At 39.7% G+C, this 17101-nt stretch overlaps 1 protein-coding gene across 2 annotated transcripts in view; it reads left to right on the top strand.

Annotated features, from left to right (window-relative positions):
- The window catches only part of NELL1 (neural EGFL like 1), an 866603-nt gene that overhangs the window by 181919 nt on the left and 667583 nt on the right, over positions 1 to 17101 (top strand). For both annotated transcript variants that reach the window (XM_059070155.2, XM_059070156.2), the window contains exons 6-9: positions 1863 to 1935; positions 2591 to 2673; positions 11029 to 11163; positions 12314 to 12416. In XM_059070155.2, the coding sequence (XP_058926138.1) occupies positions 1863 to 1935; positions 2591 to 2673; positions 11029 to 11163; positions 12314 to 12416 (394 nt within the window). The remainder of the gene's footprint in view (positions 1 to 1862; positions 1936 to 2590; positions 2674 to 11028; positions 11164 to 12313; positions 12417 to 17101) is intronic.

The following is a 17101-nucleotide window of genomic DNA, read 5'->3' as shown; positions in this document are numbered from 1 at the left end:
ATTTTGGCAAAGATAATACCATGACAAATATACTCCAGGTTTCTGAGGGCCCTTTCCATGGCTGATAAAAATAAGAATGATTTAGGCTCTTCTAACCAGCAGGTAATAGATAGACCTGATCCTTTCCTGGTATGTGTGCTTTTGCCACTTTGGCATCGGGGAGGGTGACCAACTGTCCTGGTTTGCCTGGGAATCTCTCAATTTTAGCACTGAAATCTCTAAATCCCAGGCAAACCTGAATAGTTGGTTACTATAACTTCATCCATATTCAGCCTCATTAGACAGATATTTTCTGATGTGTATTTAGTTCTCTCTAAATGGGCTGTTCTTTGATGGAAATCTATTGCTCTGTCTGCTCTGGACTGATTTTTTCTTTTATCTGGAAAGTTAGCAAAAGCACAGAGATCTAAATTGTGATACTTTCAGTTTGGACCCCTGTTTCATTGACCCAGCACTTGAGTGCTAGAAGGTTCTGTAGCTTTTGCATACAGCACTTCTTTTTCCAGATGAACCAACTGAAGCTCAGAGAGGGTGGCTGACTTACTAAATCCACCCAGTTAGCTACAAATAGATCCAGACCTTAAACCTTGGGCCCTGACTGCCAATCCCATGCTTTTCTCAAATTCCTCACATGTGCTTGAAAGGCACCCTGGCGTCTCAAAGAGTTAATTTGCTTTGAAAAACTGAGCAACTTTGTGCCAGGAAGAAGCTGATTGGCTTAGACTGTGCTCCATTAATTGCTCCCTGTAATTCCCCGGCAAGAGATGACAAATTCATTTTGAGGAGCTATGGCAGGCACCTCCTTCCCATGGTGAGGCTGTCTCTTCTCATAATCACGGACACTGCATCATCCTCGAAGAGGTTAATCAAAGTATCTAATTTGGAGGAAGAGGCCTTGTGACCCTGTTATTTCTATTAATATTTCCTATTAATATTTTATCTTGGAATAATAAGCAGAAACAGCACTTTCTGACTACCTTCTGCTATTTAGAAGATGAGCACATAAATGTTAAATGTTGCTCCCTCTGAAAGACTCACCACACTATCATAAGCCTATATTTTATTTATAGATTAAGCTCAATATTCTGAACCAGCTTCTACATGTTCCATCTGTTCTATAATATCTCTTCCATCAAATCAGGAAAAAAATACCCTAAAAACAGAATCTTGAAATTCAACGTGAAAAATCCAAAAGTCAAGTCAATATTTTCATTGAGAGATGGCAGCCCCAATGACTTTCTTAAATCAGGGCTGTTCTTCCAGACTAAATTGCAGAATTAAAAGACCACCTTTTATCCACAGTGAGATGTTGAGCAACTCTTAAGACTCACCAGCAAAGACTCCTGTTACTCAATTAGCTGAGAGCAAGGTTCTTAAGGAGTTTTCCCCATGTCTAATTTTATTTCCTAGACTAAATGAATCAATAGAGCATTTTAGTCTAATATGTTCCTATTGTCGCTTTTTCCCACTTAAAAAAAATCCTGTAAATCAGCAATATTTAATGTTCCAAGATGACTAGGGCATTGAGGAGAATTTTTATTGCATCAATGTCTTTATAGTTGGACAGTTTAAGAACATTGACTGATGGATCCTCTGTTCTATGATATCATTAGCATAAACCAGTGGTAAGTAATTGTAGCTTTCTCAAGATGAATGGACATTTCGAGATTTTTTAGAAGAGGATGGTTTGGAGTAGGACAGTGTGGACTAAGGCCAACTCACCTTCTGAATATGGTTATCAGTCTTGCTAAAAACAAAAACAAAAACAAAAAAACCCAACTTCCCTGCAGAGACCACGTGACAGGGGCCATTTGAACTGGTAACTGTAATACTGATTGCCACCTCTCTCTTCTGTTATCAAGGGGATTATCCAAGATGGGAAAATCATCTTTATGCCGAATGGATACATAACACAGTGTCCGAACCTGAATCGCAGTAAGTAGCAATTAAAGCATTTCTGAATTATTAATATTATATAGCTTGTTGATAATATCAGAGAAGCACTTCAGGAAGGATACAAACAAACTATTTACATTGTTGACTTATGAGGTGGTGGGGTTAGTGAGAGATTTTATGTATACTAAAATACTTCTGTGTCTTTGGATTTTTAAAAAGCTTATGTATTATTTGTAGAAGTAACATTTGAAGGTAAGAAGAGATTATATGAACAGTTTTGGGTCTGTAGGTTAATATAGAAAGTTATGTTTCATATAATTATATAAATATATATATAAACTATTTTTTAAACTTCTTGACTTGGATATATATGAGTGTACTTCTGCTGCTTCTGTAATAATTCACAGTTTTTTAGTCCCAATAAAAATGAGAGTTTAGTTTAAATTTAAAAATGTTTTCAAGGTAAAAACATATTGTCCTTTTCAGTTAGTCCTTGTTTCTTTCTTTTTGCTTATTAATAAAAGGAAAAAATCTAGATCTGAAATCCTCTGTGAATTCACTCCAATTTTGAAGTCACACTTAACCAGAAAAGCGAAAACACTTTTATATAGCTAAACAACTACTGTTTAAAAAAAATATATATTTTTTTCTGTTAGCACAGTAGCAACATTTATTTTATATTTTCTTTATTGAGCTTGCCCAACTTGCAGTGATTTCTTAAGCCTGGTGCAAGGAATAATGGATTTACAAGAGCTTTTGGCCAAGATGACTGCAAAAGTAGGTATCTAAATTTCACTTGTGATGTTTCATTTCTTTGTCCGTCCTATCTGGAATTTAGAATGATATCCTATAATGGAAACATTTTTAGTGTTGACATCTGTGATATGTTACTATAAAAATGGTTTATTCTTTCTTGAAATAGGACAACCTATACTAAACATAACCATTTACGCCTTTGCTACTATTAGGCTGTATCACAATACTTACTTGAAAAATGTTTGGAAGAAAGGCAATATGTATCACTGTATATTCCCTGGGAGTGGAAAAGGAATTTGCCCATTGGCTATTAAACCAGTAACACTGAGAGATGATATATGGTCAGAGTCACTGCTGCTTATAAGCTAATGCATTTTGGATGCAAGAATCATTGCCAGTAATCGGAAAGGGCAAAATAGCTATTGTTAGGAACAGATTATTGTCACAGGAAGGCATTATATATCACCTTTCTAATATATGATGCATTTCAAAACTGGTCCTGAGTTAAATAGTGAAGGTGGCAAAGTTTGCCTTTCAACACCTTCAGTTTTATAATTCTGCATCTTTCCCTCCTCCCCATCATTCACTTAACAAGTATCTTTTGAGGATCTGCTATTTGCCAGGCACTGTGTTAGGCACATAGGAGGCAGTGATGAAGAGGATGTGATTTCTACCCCAGAGACGTTCATATTGAGTGACAGAGCCGGGAATGTAAACAATTAGGGGTTTTGATAATATATACTCATAAAGTTTAGATTGATAATGAAAAGCCCTGAGCCTTGTGAGGAAAGGTGCTGAATAAATAGAAAACGTGGCCGATGCTGTTGTTACGATACCGATCAGTTGTGGACATGAGTTCCAGCCTAGGGCAAGGAAAGAATTTGGTTGGCCCTAAGAGACATTATGCTCTGCTAAAGGGAGAATTTTAATAACAGTGAAAATGATACCTTAATCCTATTCTACCTGCGGCTGTGACTGCTCCTGCCATCAGCCATAGCACGTGGAAAAAATCGGTGGGTAGGTCAGTGTTTGGGATGTAGGGCTGTATTTTGGACTCAAAGACTCTGCTGCTGAAGATAATGTTTCTGCTTCAAACTAGGTCTTTGGCCAAGTCTCCTTTTGTCTGCAAAGGAGAGAGAGCACTTTTGTAAAGGGAGAAACTAAAACTGAGATTCGAGAGATTCTTTTCACTTCAGAGTACGGTGGAAATGTGAAACGGAGGCAATAATTTGCCTTCCCAGCTTGTGGCATATAGAAGCTTTTATGTCATATTGTCTGAAGCAGCTTGATCTCAACACTGTTAATTATATTTTAGCTCGCTACCAAATTTTTGGAACAAGAAACATGCCAGTCAGCCTCAGGTGACTGTGGTTCTCCATCTCCTGGTGCTGAGAGTGCCCTTTTTCTTTCTCATTCTTTCCCGTTGCAGGAATGTCATTTTTCTCTTTTTAGTTGTACGTTATTATCTAGCAGCCACGTTGAGCTCTGTCCACAAAACATTATTATATAAAATGGCCATTTGTGAGGCAGAAGATATTTAATTATGAGCAGAAAATGGTTTAATCCACCTTCCAAACACCCCCAGCACTTGGGAAGATTTATAAGTCTATTTCTTTCAAACCGTGAACAGAATTTTAATTAGAAAACTGAGTACTTCCATCTTCACTGCAAAATTTGGAATCTGTGATAATCTAGAGGAAGAGTTGGCAAACTTTTCTTGTAAGGGGCCAGCTAGTCTTTATAGATCGAGAAGCAAAATTGAGAACATGATGTATATACTTATTTCACTTCAATATAATCAATCAATATAACATGAAAGGGGGCTTCCCTGGTGGCTCAGTGGTTAAGAATCCACCTGCCGATGCAGGGGACACGGGTTTGAGCCCTGGTCAGGGAAGATCCCACATTCTGCGGAGCAACTAAGCCCGTGCACCACAACTACTGAAGCCTGTGCACCACAACTACTGAAGCCTGCGTGCCTAGAGCCCATGCTCCACAACAAGAAAAGCCACCGAATGAGAAACCCGCACACCTCACCTCAGTGAAGACCCAATGCAGCCCCCCCAAAAAATAATGATAATAATAAAATAAAATAAATAAATTTATAAAAGAAAAATAACATGAAAGGATGCTCAACATTGCTAATCTTCAGGGAAATGCAAATCAGAACCACAATGATACAACACCTCACACCTGTCAGAATGGCTATCATCAAAAAGAACACAAGCAACAGATGCTGGCAAGGCTGTGGAGAAAAGGGAACCTTTGTGCACTGTTGGTGGGAATGTAAATTGGTACAGCCACTGTGGAAAATAGTATGGCGGTTTCTCAAAAAAACTAAACCAGAACTACCATATGACCCAGCATTCCGTTCCTGGGTATATATCCAAAGAAAACAAAAATGCCAATTCGAAAAGATACATGCCACCCCAGTGTTCATAGCAGCATTATATACAATTGCCAAGCTATGGGAGCAACCTCAGTGTCCATCAACAGATGAATGGATAAAGCAGATGTGGTACGTATACACACACACACACACACACACACACACACACACACACACACACACAGGAATACTACTCAGCCATAAAAAGAATGAAGTTGTGCCATTCACAGCAACATCAATGGACTTGGAGGGCCTTATCCTAAATGAAATAAATCAGACAAGGAAAAACAAATGCTGTATATCACTTATATGCAGAAACTAAAAAAATCTAGAAAATACAACAAACTAGTGAATATTTCAAAAAAGCAGCAGACTCACAGATACAGAGAACAAAATAGTGGTTACTAGTGGGGAGAGGGAAGTGGGGGAGGAGTGATATAGGAGTGGTAGATTAAGAGGTATAAACTATTATATAATAAGCTACCAAGATATATTGTACAACACAGGGAATCTAGCCAATATTTTATAATAACTATAAATGGAGTATAACCTTTAAAAATTGTGAATCACTATATTGTACACAGGTATCTTATATAATGTACATCAACTACACTTTGATAAAAAAATAAAATAGAACTCTTGAAAAATGTAAAAGTTATTCTTAGCTCACAGGCCATACAAAAATAAGTGCTGGGCCAGTTTTGGTCCATGGATCTTAGTTTGTCAACCCCTGATCTGGAATAAACTGGAAAGATATTCATATTAGGTAATATTTATTGAGCATTTACCATGTGTTAGTTACAATGCTTAAACTTTTTTATATTCACTCTATAATCCTTCCAGCAATCCTCTGAGCTAGGTTTATTAGCCCACTGTCCAGATGAGAAGACTGAGTCCCAAGAAAGTTATGTAGCTTTTCCCAAGAAAAGTGGATGGCAAAGCCAAGGCTCAAACTTAGATTCTGTAAGTTGGATCATAGCCAAGGAAGCTTATGTTTGGAGGAGAGAAGATTAGAAAGAGAACCAAAAGATATAAAGAAGGAATGACTGATGAAGAAGGGGGAGTGGATGCTACCAGTAGGAGGATGGCGATATACCAGTGAGGAGAATGAGCATATAAGACGAGAGGAAAAGAGAAGTGTGTGTTCAGATGGTACCTGTTGGGAGTGAAACGTGAGTGTAGAGCTTGTGGCAGCTTTTGAAGGAGGAATGTCAGGGCAAGGACAAGACCTCTTAACTCACCCATCTGGTTACAGCTGCTTGTTTTCCTTAGATAGATGTGGGAATATTCTGAGTCCTGGGTTTACATTATGTGTCCTCCTGCCAGGACCACACAGGGGTCACTGCTATTGCATTATCTTCTTAAGGGTTTTCAGATCATAGGCACTGCTCAGAATCAGACTGCTAACCTAGGATCAGCCAGGTGAATTCTCAGCAAAGAATTCGTTAAGACTTTTGAAGGAAGTTATTTGCCTCTAGCCAGTGCCATGGTTTGAGTAGGAAGGTCTTCCTTCTGTGCCTGGTGCAAGCCTTGTTTCCTTTTTGTTCACTCTTAAGCTGAGGGTACAGCCCTTTGGGGCCATACCTTGATGTAAGAGTTTCCTTTAAGACATCCCATCTTAGTCAGACCCTGTTCTCTATTCCCTCTCCCTGGCCCCCTGTTCAAGGTGGGAGCGTAAGGGCTCCGTGTTTTGGCTAACGTCATGGAGGTTGGCTTTGGTGCTCACTCGCCTCCCTGGATCCCTGGCTGTCAGTTTGTTTTGGCCACTGTGGCTTTATTCCTTTTCTATCAGCTCTTGTGATGATTTTTAAAAGTTAGGATTTGTGTATATTATCCAGCATTTTAGTTGGTTCAATTGGTGTAGTCTTTTAGGGTACCTAGTCTGCCATCTTGGTGGAAGCAGAGTGTGTAATACATCTCTTGGCAGAGTGAAGGAGATGGAGTCTGGAGCGATAAGACAAACTGGAACTCAAGTAGGGTTCCTGGGTGCAAAGGGAATTCTATGGCACCAAATCGACCTGGATTTGGGCTTTGCCTTTAGTTAAAGAAGCCTATCATGGCAAGATTTAGCTGATGGGTTTGGAGGTTTGGTTTGAGTTGCCCAGCAGCTGTGATTAAAATAGGCGTTAGTCATGTAGGTCATGGTGGAGATAGAAATGGGCTTTGGAGTAAGATTCATCTGATGTTGAATCTCATTTTTATCACTTCCTTGGACTTTTGCAGCCTGGAATGAGTCACTGGTCTCATTTCTAGCTGAAGTTTCCATGTATGTAAAATGCTGACAATTATTCTTCGTTTTATAAAGATTGCATGAAAGTTGCTATCAGAGCCCTGGTCTAGAGCCAGGAGGTTTTGGAAAGCAGCAGAAAGTCCTCACACCTGGGTCACAGTGGAAGCCGTGGAATCCTACTGGAGAGAGAGCCCAGCGCACAAACTGGACAGGAGTTGGTAGCCAAAGTCACATCAGACCAAACAGACACAGACACCAGATCAGCTCAGGGTTGTGCCTAGGAAGGCTTGCTCTTCCTTTTCTCCTTTCAAAGTACAGGGTGATTGAAAATGACTGTGCCCTTGCTTGATATAGGAAAGATCAGGGAAGCAGCTTGCATGTAGCTTCAGGTGACAGAGGTCAGGGTACAGAAGAGCCCTCTTGAAGAATCCCAACATTGTGGCAAAACCATACTTTTTCAAGGGGGAGAAGGTGCAGGGAAGCGGTCCCCTGACACTTCCCTTAAGTGATCCACAATAGACCACCAATCCCCTGGCTTATTCTGGAAATTCTCCCAGGTAGTCTCTACACTGTGGGAACCACAAACCTGCGGAGCCAGGTACACAGCGATAGGATCAGGCTGTTTCCTGCTCTTGCATCCCACCTGTGGGGTAATCACATTCTTCCTTCAAGCTCAGGAAGAAGAGATGCTGAGGATGGGGAATTTCTTGATTACTTCTCTTTAAATCTTTGACAAATCTATTTATGTAAATCAAGCAGCACTTGGAGTGGCATTTCAGCTTGTAACATATTTAATTTTGAGACTTTCATTGTTTCGAGGAGCTCAATAGTGATTTTTCAATTAAGCTTAAAGGTTTAACACAATAGATTTCTTTTTTCATTTCATATAGCCAATGCCAAATAATACTTCAAAGGTAAAAAAGAAATCTACTGCATGACTAATGTACTTAGATTCATTCATTGACCTCTTACTGTGAAAAAGGCCTTTGCTGTCTGTCTTTGAATGTGTAGAGTTAAGAATAAATGATTCGGTCCATGTTTGCTTAGATAAATGCGCAAACGAAGGTAAAACAGAAAAGAGATGTAGATTTGATACCATATCTATTTTGAATCTGCAGGCATTCTTAGAGAAAATGGCAGGTAGTGTAGAAATAGCTTTTGAAAATGAATTTGTGTAAATTCAGCATGCTAATGCCAGTGACAGAAAATGTAATTCATTTTTAAATTCAGAGTTGTTTTTCTCCTTTATTGTTGCTTCAGGATTTAGCAGGGGAAAAGGAAGGCAAGATTACATATTAAGTGCCTTTGAAAAATTAGCTTTTTGCCTTAATATTCCTTTGTCTTGGTGTCTGTCTGATGCATTCTTATCATCACAGAGATTAGGGTTTTTCACTGTTGTCAGAACAGGCTAAATATATTAAAAATTTAAAAACAGTACTCAGAAGGGAAGTAAAATCAGCCTTGAGAATAGCTTCCATTGTATTAAAATTGAGGCTTTTCCTTGGAATTGAGTTTTGTAGGTGAGCATAGCTCAGCTTTGTTGGGCAGCACTGGAAATTGACAATATTGCCTTTAGGAAAGCTCCTGGATTTTCAGGAAACTTGGATAGATACAGAATAGCCTTTTGGACTAGTTCTTAAGAAGTCCCCTTCTTGGAGTGATAGACACTAGGGTTCTTCCAGACTTTCAGAGTAAGACAGGCACTTTCCTCTCACAAGCAGATTCCTCATTCTGAGCCACTTTTAGGAAAGATCCCCTTCTAGTTCAACTCTTTCTTGTTCATTCCACGGTCATATGTCTATCACTACCTTATGTGGGAACTACTGAGGCTATAGAAATGAAGTAAAGATAATATGTGATGAGTTATCACTTCCTTTTTATTATCTCTTACCAATACATGGTTTTGGTACGTGGTGTCACCAAACTCTTGGAAGTATATGGTATCTGCATTTCCTAAAGAATCCCAGAGAACATAATTACCATCGATTCTGCATGCTCTATGTTTAAGCTGGAGATGTAAATGTAACATGAATTTTGGGAAGATCATGTGTAGTAGAGAGTCATAGGAAGCTAATTTTCAGGCACGGTCGACTCAGTTTTTTCAGGGTTGATTATAGTTCATGTGGTTTGTTTAGGATTCTGTTTGTTCTTTTCCCTTCCTCTTGGTACTACCCATGACAGGCAGATGGGGAACAAATTTTCTTGAGAAATTCCAAAAGTTTAGAGCAAGAGATGGAATAAATGACAAAAACCAAGGCTGAATTACATGTGGATTCCATTTCCAAAGAGTAGCACTGTTATGAGTAATTGAGAGGATCACGTATGGACTGGAACCATAGAAAATGTAGAAAGATGGTAGAAGTCATCATTAGCCAGGTTCAACCATTATAACTAAAATATTGCCTTGAAATAGTCTTAGTTGGGATCAAAAATTGATTCGATCTCCTGTATGGAGAAAATACTCAAGATGGGGATATATAAGTATGATTGAGAAGGAAAAGAAACTATATGATGAATTTTTAGAAAGTGGTGTTTGTTCTTCTATCATGACCTTCTCTATGTAAGGAGAAAGGAAGAAGGGTGATATTGCTACCAGGCTGAGTTACTCCTTGGTATGGATGTGATGACAGAGAGATCACACCACATTTCAAGTTTTTTGTACCATAGTTTTGAAGGCAACATGGAGTCACCTACATGGAAAGTGGTCAAGAGGGAGGGTTGGAACCGTATCACGAGGAGCTATTAGGGGGACCTGGTGGGGCTCACTGTGGTCAGGAGCAGGCATGAGGACAGGATGACCTCAAATGTTTGTAGAGTGGTTAGACTTGCTCAGGATGGGCCACAAGGCAAAACTAGGTCTAATAGGAAAAAGGGAGAGAAATTTCACACCTCAGGCTAAGAAAGACATTTCAAATATCCAGAGCTAACCAAGAAAAGTAGCTTCCCTTGGAAGGTAATGAGTGTCCCATCACAGTTACATGTGCAAACAGAGGCTGGATGACCACTTGAAGGGGTTACTTGTCGTGTTATTTAAACTCTATAAACTCTTTCAAATCGGAGTTTCTAAGATTCCATGTTTTATGGTAGCAGTTGGGTGACCTAAAAAAAGGAAAAATGTTTTCTTTTTTTTTTTCTTTTTTACAAAGTCCTCATCTCACCTGGGGGTTTGCTTTCCTCTCTTGAACTTGTCTGAACACCAAAGTGGATTCTGGGCCATTCTATTTGGAGGATCTTGAGCTGGGGAGAAATAAGATCTGCCTATGACTTCCCAGAATTTTTCATAAAAGAGGAAGCAGTGACTTCCCAGTTTATAAACCATGACACTCTAGTTAGTGTGTGAAGAAGAGGGACAGGATGGCGAGAGATAAATGTAAGTGCTTCAGAGTTGCTGATTAGATCTCCTGTAAACATTGTAACGGGTCCTTGAGAACACATTCATTACAAGTGTTTCTGTGTGGGTTTGAGCTGAAAGCACATGTGTTGATGAACACCCATGAGGTCCCTGAGATACAGTTTAATGTCTCATTTGGTGCTCATTAGACCATGGGAGCCAATATGTCTTCAATTTAGAATGCTTCTACCTTGTATGAAATTAAAAAAAAAAATCTTCAAAACACAGATCTGGCTAAGAATCATTGAACTGCTTTGCGCATTTTTTTCTCCTCCTGCTTGGATTTACTTTTTCTTGTTGCGATTAGCTTTGTTAGGACAATGCAGTTGAATTACAGAAATTACACGTAGTAACTCTTGTTTGCAGCTGAACTATGCAGAGACAAGACTTAGTCAATTGGAAAACTGTCATTGTGAGAAGACCTGTCAAGTGAGTGGACTGCTCTATAGAGACCAAGACTCCTGGGTTGATGGTGATCACTGCAGGAACTGCACATGCAAAGTAAGCCTCTTTGTACATAAATGGACAGTTTTAAGAGGGCAGTTGTACTAATTATTGTGTAACCTGTTTCTTTATAATGCTAACTCTAAGAAGTACTGCCTTTTTACTAAGTGCCTATTTAGTAATTGGAGCAGTTGTGAAGGGAAGCTGGAAAAGTGTCATTACAAATACAAATACTTATCAAGAGAAAGCAGATTTTAATTTCCAACACACTCTAATGTGATCTAACATGATTAAGAAGCTTACTGTTTAGAGATTAAAGTATCAGAAGGAGGAAGGGACTCCTTTGGTTTTCAAACCACTTAATGGTTCATTCACAACTTTTCTCTGCTGTGATACATTTTAAAAAGGTGGTTTAGGGCTTCCCTGGTGGCGCAGTGATTGAGAATCCGCCTGCCTATGCAGGGGACACGGGTTCGTGCGCTGGTCCACGAAGATCCCACATGCCGCGGAGCGGCTGGGCCCGTGAGCCATGGCCGCTGAGCCTGCACGTCCGGAGCATGTGCTCCGCAACGGGAGAGACCACAACAGTGAGAGGCCCGCATACCGAGAAAAAAAAAAAAAAAAAAAAAGGTGGTTTAATCAGTTTCTAGGTGTTTTCATTGTATTTTACAAGGTATACATTTTCTGTTTTAGCGAATTGCAGGACCCCCTGACTTTCTTTCAGGTTATCCATTATTTGCATTATTTGTATGTACTATTTGATCTGTTTCAGAGAATTACAAGAGCCCCCCCCCCCCAAATTAATATGGAAACCCTGTTCAGTTGAAATTATTTGATAACTATCTGAAGAATGTCATTGTTTGTCTGCAAAAATACAAAATGATTGTTAGCGCTTCAACAATGGTTGACAGGGTCTGCAAAAGGTGTTATTTATGTTCTTGTAAAAATAAGCTTTTCTGTTTTCTGCCTAATCTACTTAGTCCCCATGGGCAGGTGGAATAAAGCCAGTGATGTATATCAGAAAAGTAACTGAGGTGACATGGGTTCATTTGGGCTGGAGAAAAGTCTTTATTTGTGGTCCTGGAGTGGACTGCGAGTTTCTCACACTGCTTCTGTTTCCCTGGTGAGGCTTCTGGGATGAGATGTGAGCTTTCTGCTGCTGAGGTCACTTCTGCTGAGATTCCTTTCCCTGTCGTTCCTTCCTCAGAGTGGCGCTGTGGAATGTCGAAGGATGTCCTGTCCCCCCCTCAACTGCTCTCCAGACTCCCTCCCCGTGCACGTTGCAGGCCAGTGCTGTAAGGTCTGCCGACGTGAGTACTAACTGAGGGTCAGGGTGGCCCTCTGTGCTTTGGGATTGATTTACTCCCCTCTTTTTCAGGCCCCAATTGATTAACGTTGATGAAAGGAAGTCCTAGCAGTTGATATAATAATACATGTATGATAAGAGCGGCTATATTTTAATCACTTGTGACATGCAGACTCTTTATGTAGGCTATTTTTTTTTTAAATCCTCACATCAACCTTAATTATTATTCTTTACATTCTTATGTAGAGGGAACTGGTGTTCACAAGGATTAAGCTACTTGTCCGCCGTCAAACAACTGGTAGTGTGTGGAGTTGCTCTGTAGTCAGGACTCCAAGGCTCCATGTGCTTTGGTTCCCTCATTTTGATTGATCAAGGGGCATACTCTGTGTGTCGGCTGTCTGAGGTCTTGGCCAGGTTTCCTGTTATTAAAGGGCCTTTGTTAGGAATTTCTGGATTGAAATTCAGTTAAAATATTGGAACAATTTCCTTCAGAGTTGGCTGGTCCAAATTATATAATGATTTAAAAATCGTTTTCCCTCTGTATTACAAAGGACACTCTTTCAAATGAAATGGTGAAATGAACACTGAGACAACCAGGAAGAGTAAAAGCTGTCATTTAGAATGATTGGTATATGTGCCAGTTACTGTTTTAGGTCATTTCATTCTATTACCTTATTGAAACGTCACTGCAATCTTTTAGGTGGGGATTATTTTTATCCCTGTTTTATAGGAAGCTTGGGGAAGATAATTTACCAAGTTTGCAAGGCTGGTGAGTGACAGAGGTGAGATATAAAATGAATTCTGTCTGACTATAAAGCCATAGTCTTTTTATCAAACCATATGCTCTTCTTTGAAAAAGGAGAGTTTAGGTTAGAAATGTGCCGTCCGACGGATAATTTTCAAGACCATTTCTCTACCAAAAAAAGCACCATCATCACTAGGACTTCAAAACACAGTGGTCTCATTTTTTGTCAAGAGTAGCATGTCACCTAATATGACGGTGGAAGTGGGGATAGCTGGTCTGTTTGTACCAGCCCAATCTTTTTTTATACTCTTTCAAAGGAAACTATGGAAAATGTCTTCTATTTATGGTTGGCACGGTACACCCATTACTCTGGAGGGCTTACTCAGAGTTGATCTAAAAGAAACTTTCTTATTTCTATTCTAAGTGCTTTTGGAAGTCATGTCTGGCAATACAGATAGATCAGGGGCCCAGATGTTGAGTTTATAGTTTGATTCCATGATGGAAAGATAGTTTTTAGTAGGTATAGATTATTTTTTCTATCTTGATGTATTCTATATAATAGAGGAAGAAGTTGAGAAACTTAGGAATTTGTTTAAACAGTATGAAGTACTTTTAATCTATTATTTTGAGCTCTGTGGATAGATCTGTGAATGCTGTCTCTTGGCAGTTGTTGTTTGGACATGGGAGTAGGTGAGTCCTTCAGTTGTTTTTTGTGTTAAGCTTTTGATAGTCTACTTGTAAAAGCGATGTAACATTTGAAAACACATAAGGGTAAAGGTAAAGATGGAAAAATCACCCATAATGCCACCACTTGGAAACAAACACTCTTGAAGTTGTAGTGGATTTCATTTTTAAAAACTTATATTTTGTGGACAATTGAGGTCTTATTATGCAGATAATTTTAACCTACTTTGTTGACTTACCATTATCACTTAAGTGTATTACCATCCTTTAAAAAACTCTGTATAAACCTCATTTTAATGAGCTTAATAGTGTTCCACTCTTTGGCTGTTGTGTAACTTATTTAATTATTCCCCAATTGTTGGATAACTAGGCTGTTTTCCCACTTTTCACTATTATAAATTACTCTTCAATAATATGTTTTGTGAGGACACATTTTTGTATTTTACATTTTCTTAAGATAGAATTCTCCAAAGTAGAATTATTGGGCCAAGAGACTGACATTTTCAAGGTCCTTGATATATATCATCCAATTATCCTCTCACTACAAATGTGTGGGATAGTCATTTTTCTTTATTCTAATTTACTGGAGAATATTAAGTTTTAAAAAACATTTCAGCAAGTTACCCGATTTTACCAAGATGCTGATACATGAGCTAGCTAAACCATCAGTGTGCTTTTTGCCTTTGTTTGGAATTGATAGCAATTTAGCTAGGTAGAATGAATTTTCTCAGCAGCTCTGATTGGTAGTTTGAGATGTTTATAGTTTAATAAAATGGTAATACAAATAAATGCTTAAGAACACTGCTCAATTATCATATGACCCAGCAATTCCACTCCTGGTCATATATATGGAAAAGACTAGAAGGGTGGGATAGGGAGGGTGGGAGGGAGATGCAAGAGGGAGGGAATATGGGGATATATGTATACGTAAAGCTGTTTCATTTTGTTATACAGCAGCAACTAACACAACAATGTAAAGCAATTATACTCCAATAAAGATGTTCTTTAAAAAAAAAAGTAAGCAGAAAAAAACCCCTCTAATTTGAAAAGATATAGAAGTTTTCAAATATTTTCACATCAGGTAAAGGATGGAAAATATTTCCTTTGGTTGTCCCTTTCAGATAAAATTTCCTAAGCTACTCTCTGGTTTTGGGTGGGGCCGCATCCTAGGGTTTCTGAGAAAAAGTATTGATTTGATTCAAGAGCCTATACATAAAAGCAGATTGTTTTGTGTGCTCGTTTACTAAGTGTTCATCCGCTTGTCATGGCTTCAAGGAGCTGTAGCACTTACAGATGAGGGCATCCATGTGGCAATAGGAAATAACTTGGTCTAAGTGTTTAAGTCTCAATTCATTGTCTGAGAAAAGTACTTTGTTTTGATCAAAAAACCCAATAAATCAGGCCATCTCCAAGAGTAAGGCAGTTTTCATAATTCCTGATACTAGGCTTTTCCTCCATCTTTTTGGAAGCCATCAGGGAAAACTCAGGAGAGCCTTCTAGATTCCTTAGCTATGGGCATGGAAGTCCAGAAAGTAGTGCAGGAGTCTCAGTCCTCCAACATTTCTTGGGTGTCCGCTCTGTTTAAGGAATTGAACATACCTAGCTACACATTAGAATCACAGCATTTGCAAAGGAAAAGAAGTTGCAGAAGGAAAGGGAGATAGTCTGTTAGGTGATAACAGAGGATTTCTGTAGGTGAGAAGTAGAAATAAGCTGCAAAGGCGGGCTGGGGATGGATGATGATGATTGTATTCCACTGAATTCATTCAGTCATCCTTATTGAAATTCCTCTCCCAACTCTGTACTTTCCTCTGGTTACAGCAACGGGCGCATGTGGATCATTCAGTCTATGTCAGACACCGTGTTAAGCTTTTTATGTGTATTAATTCATTTAATTCTTCCAACAATCTAGAGTCATAGGCCCCACTATGATCCCCATTTTATAGAGGAGGAGGTAAAGCACAGAGAGGAGAACTAACTTGTCCAAGGGCTCTCAACCTTGGTGGAGCCAAAATAAAACCCAGGTAGTCTGGCTCCAGAATTAAGGCTTTTAACGTGTCTCCTCTACCCACTGCTGTCCAGGGAGATGTATGCACCATCTCATTACAACAGAGTCTTGTGTAGTATGCATGCTATGTAAGATGCAGGGGTAGCACAGAGAAGGGAGTGATTAATTCCATCAGAAACTTGGGTGTGTGTGTGTTAGGAAGACTTCGTAGGGGAAAGAATAGCTGAGTAGGGTGCTGACAAATGAATAGGAGTTTGCCATGTAGACAAGGTAGGTAAGAACATACCTGCCAAAGGGAATTGCACATGCAGAATCATGGAAGTAAACACAGCGTTTGTTTGGGGGGCTCAGAAGCAAGCTTTTGAAGCAAGGTTGTGGCCTAATCAGAGAAATGCTTTGACAAAAGCCCCTGCATGGGGAGAGCTGGAGGCAGGGAGCTGGGTGTAGGATTCAGGCCCATTTGCAGGTGGAGGTGATGAGGCCGGCAGGCAGGTAGGCACGGACTGGGGACTTGGAAAGGAAGGGATGAAGCTGAGTGATGGCCAAAAGACCTGGGGTAGGGTAGGTACTCCGTAAGCATTTTTTTTTTTTTTTTTTTAACGTGAGATAGATGAATCAGGGACACAGCATCTGTAAGGGAGAAGTTGCCAGGTTTCGGACAAGAGCCTGTGGGAGGCTCATAGTGTGATTAACAGAAATAAGGCAGGTGGACGAAATGGTTTCAGGAGCAATACATTCTGTTTGGCATAGGAGAGCTGGAGATGGCTGAGGGAACACCAGTTTGACGTGGGTAGCGTGCTCAGAGAGGTGCTGTCTGAAGCTAGGTCTGTGAATGAGCTCACCGAGGGAGGACGGCTCCTTGGGTGTTTAGCTTCTCTGCTCTGCCACTCTCCTTTAAAGCGTAACACAGAGTGTTGATTTTGATGTTCTCAGCTGCTGAGTGCCAAGGGATGGCTGGAGTGTGTGCAGGGTGCAATTCCCTAAATAAAGACAGAGCAACCGCACATCCACCTCTGACAGGGGTGCCAAGTGGTGCCTAAAAGTGGTTTATTTAGTGTGCACCCAAATGGCAAAAGTGTCCATCCACTGCACTAGAGAAATCAGGCTCGGAGTTGAAGAGCCAGGTGTCTGTGGGTGCAAAAAGATACAACTGCATGACTGTTTCTGTAAATCCCTGGTACCTTTGTTTCTGACATCGTGGAGAAGTGTGTGTTGGTGCTGAGTTTCAATTTCATCGTAGGACACTGTGAAA

The sequence above is a fragment of the Kogia breviceps genome, chromosome 7 (assembly GCF_026419965.1).
Source record: "Kogia breviceps isolate mKogBre1 chromosome 7, mKogBre1 haplotype 1, whole genome shotgun sequence".
NCBI classification, from domain to species: Eukaryota; Metazoa; Chordata; class Mammalia; order Artiodactyla; family Physeteridae; genus Kogia; species Kogia breviceps.
This window is presented reverse-complemented; position numbering and strand designations above follow the sequence as displayed.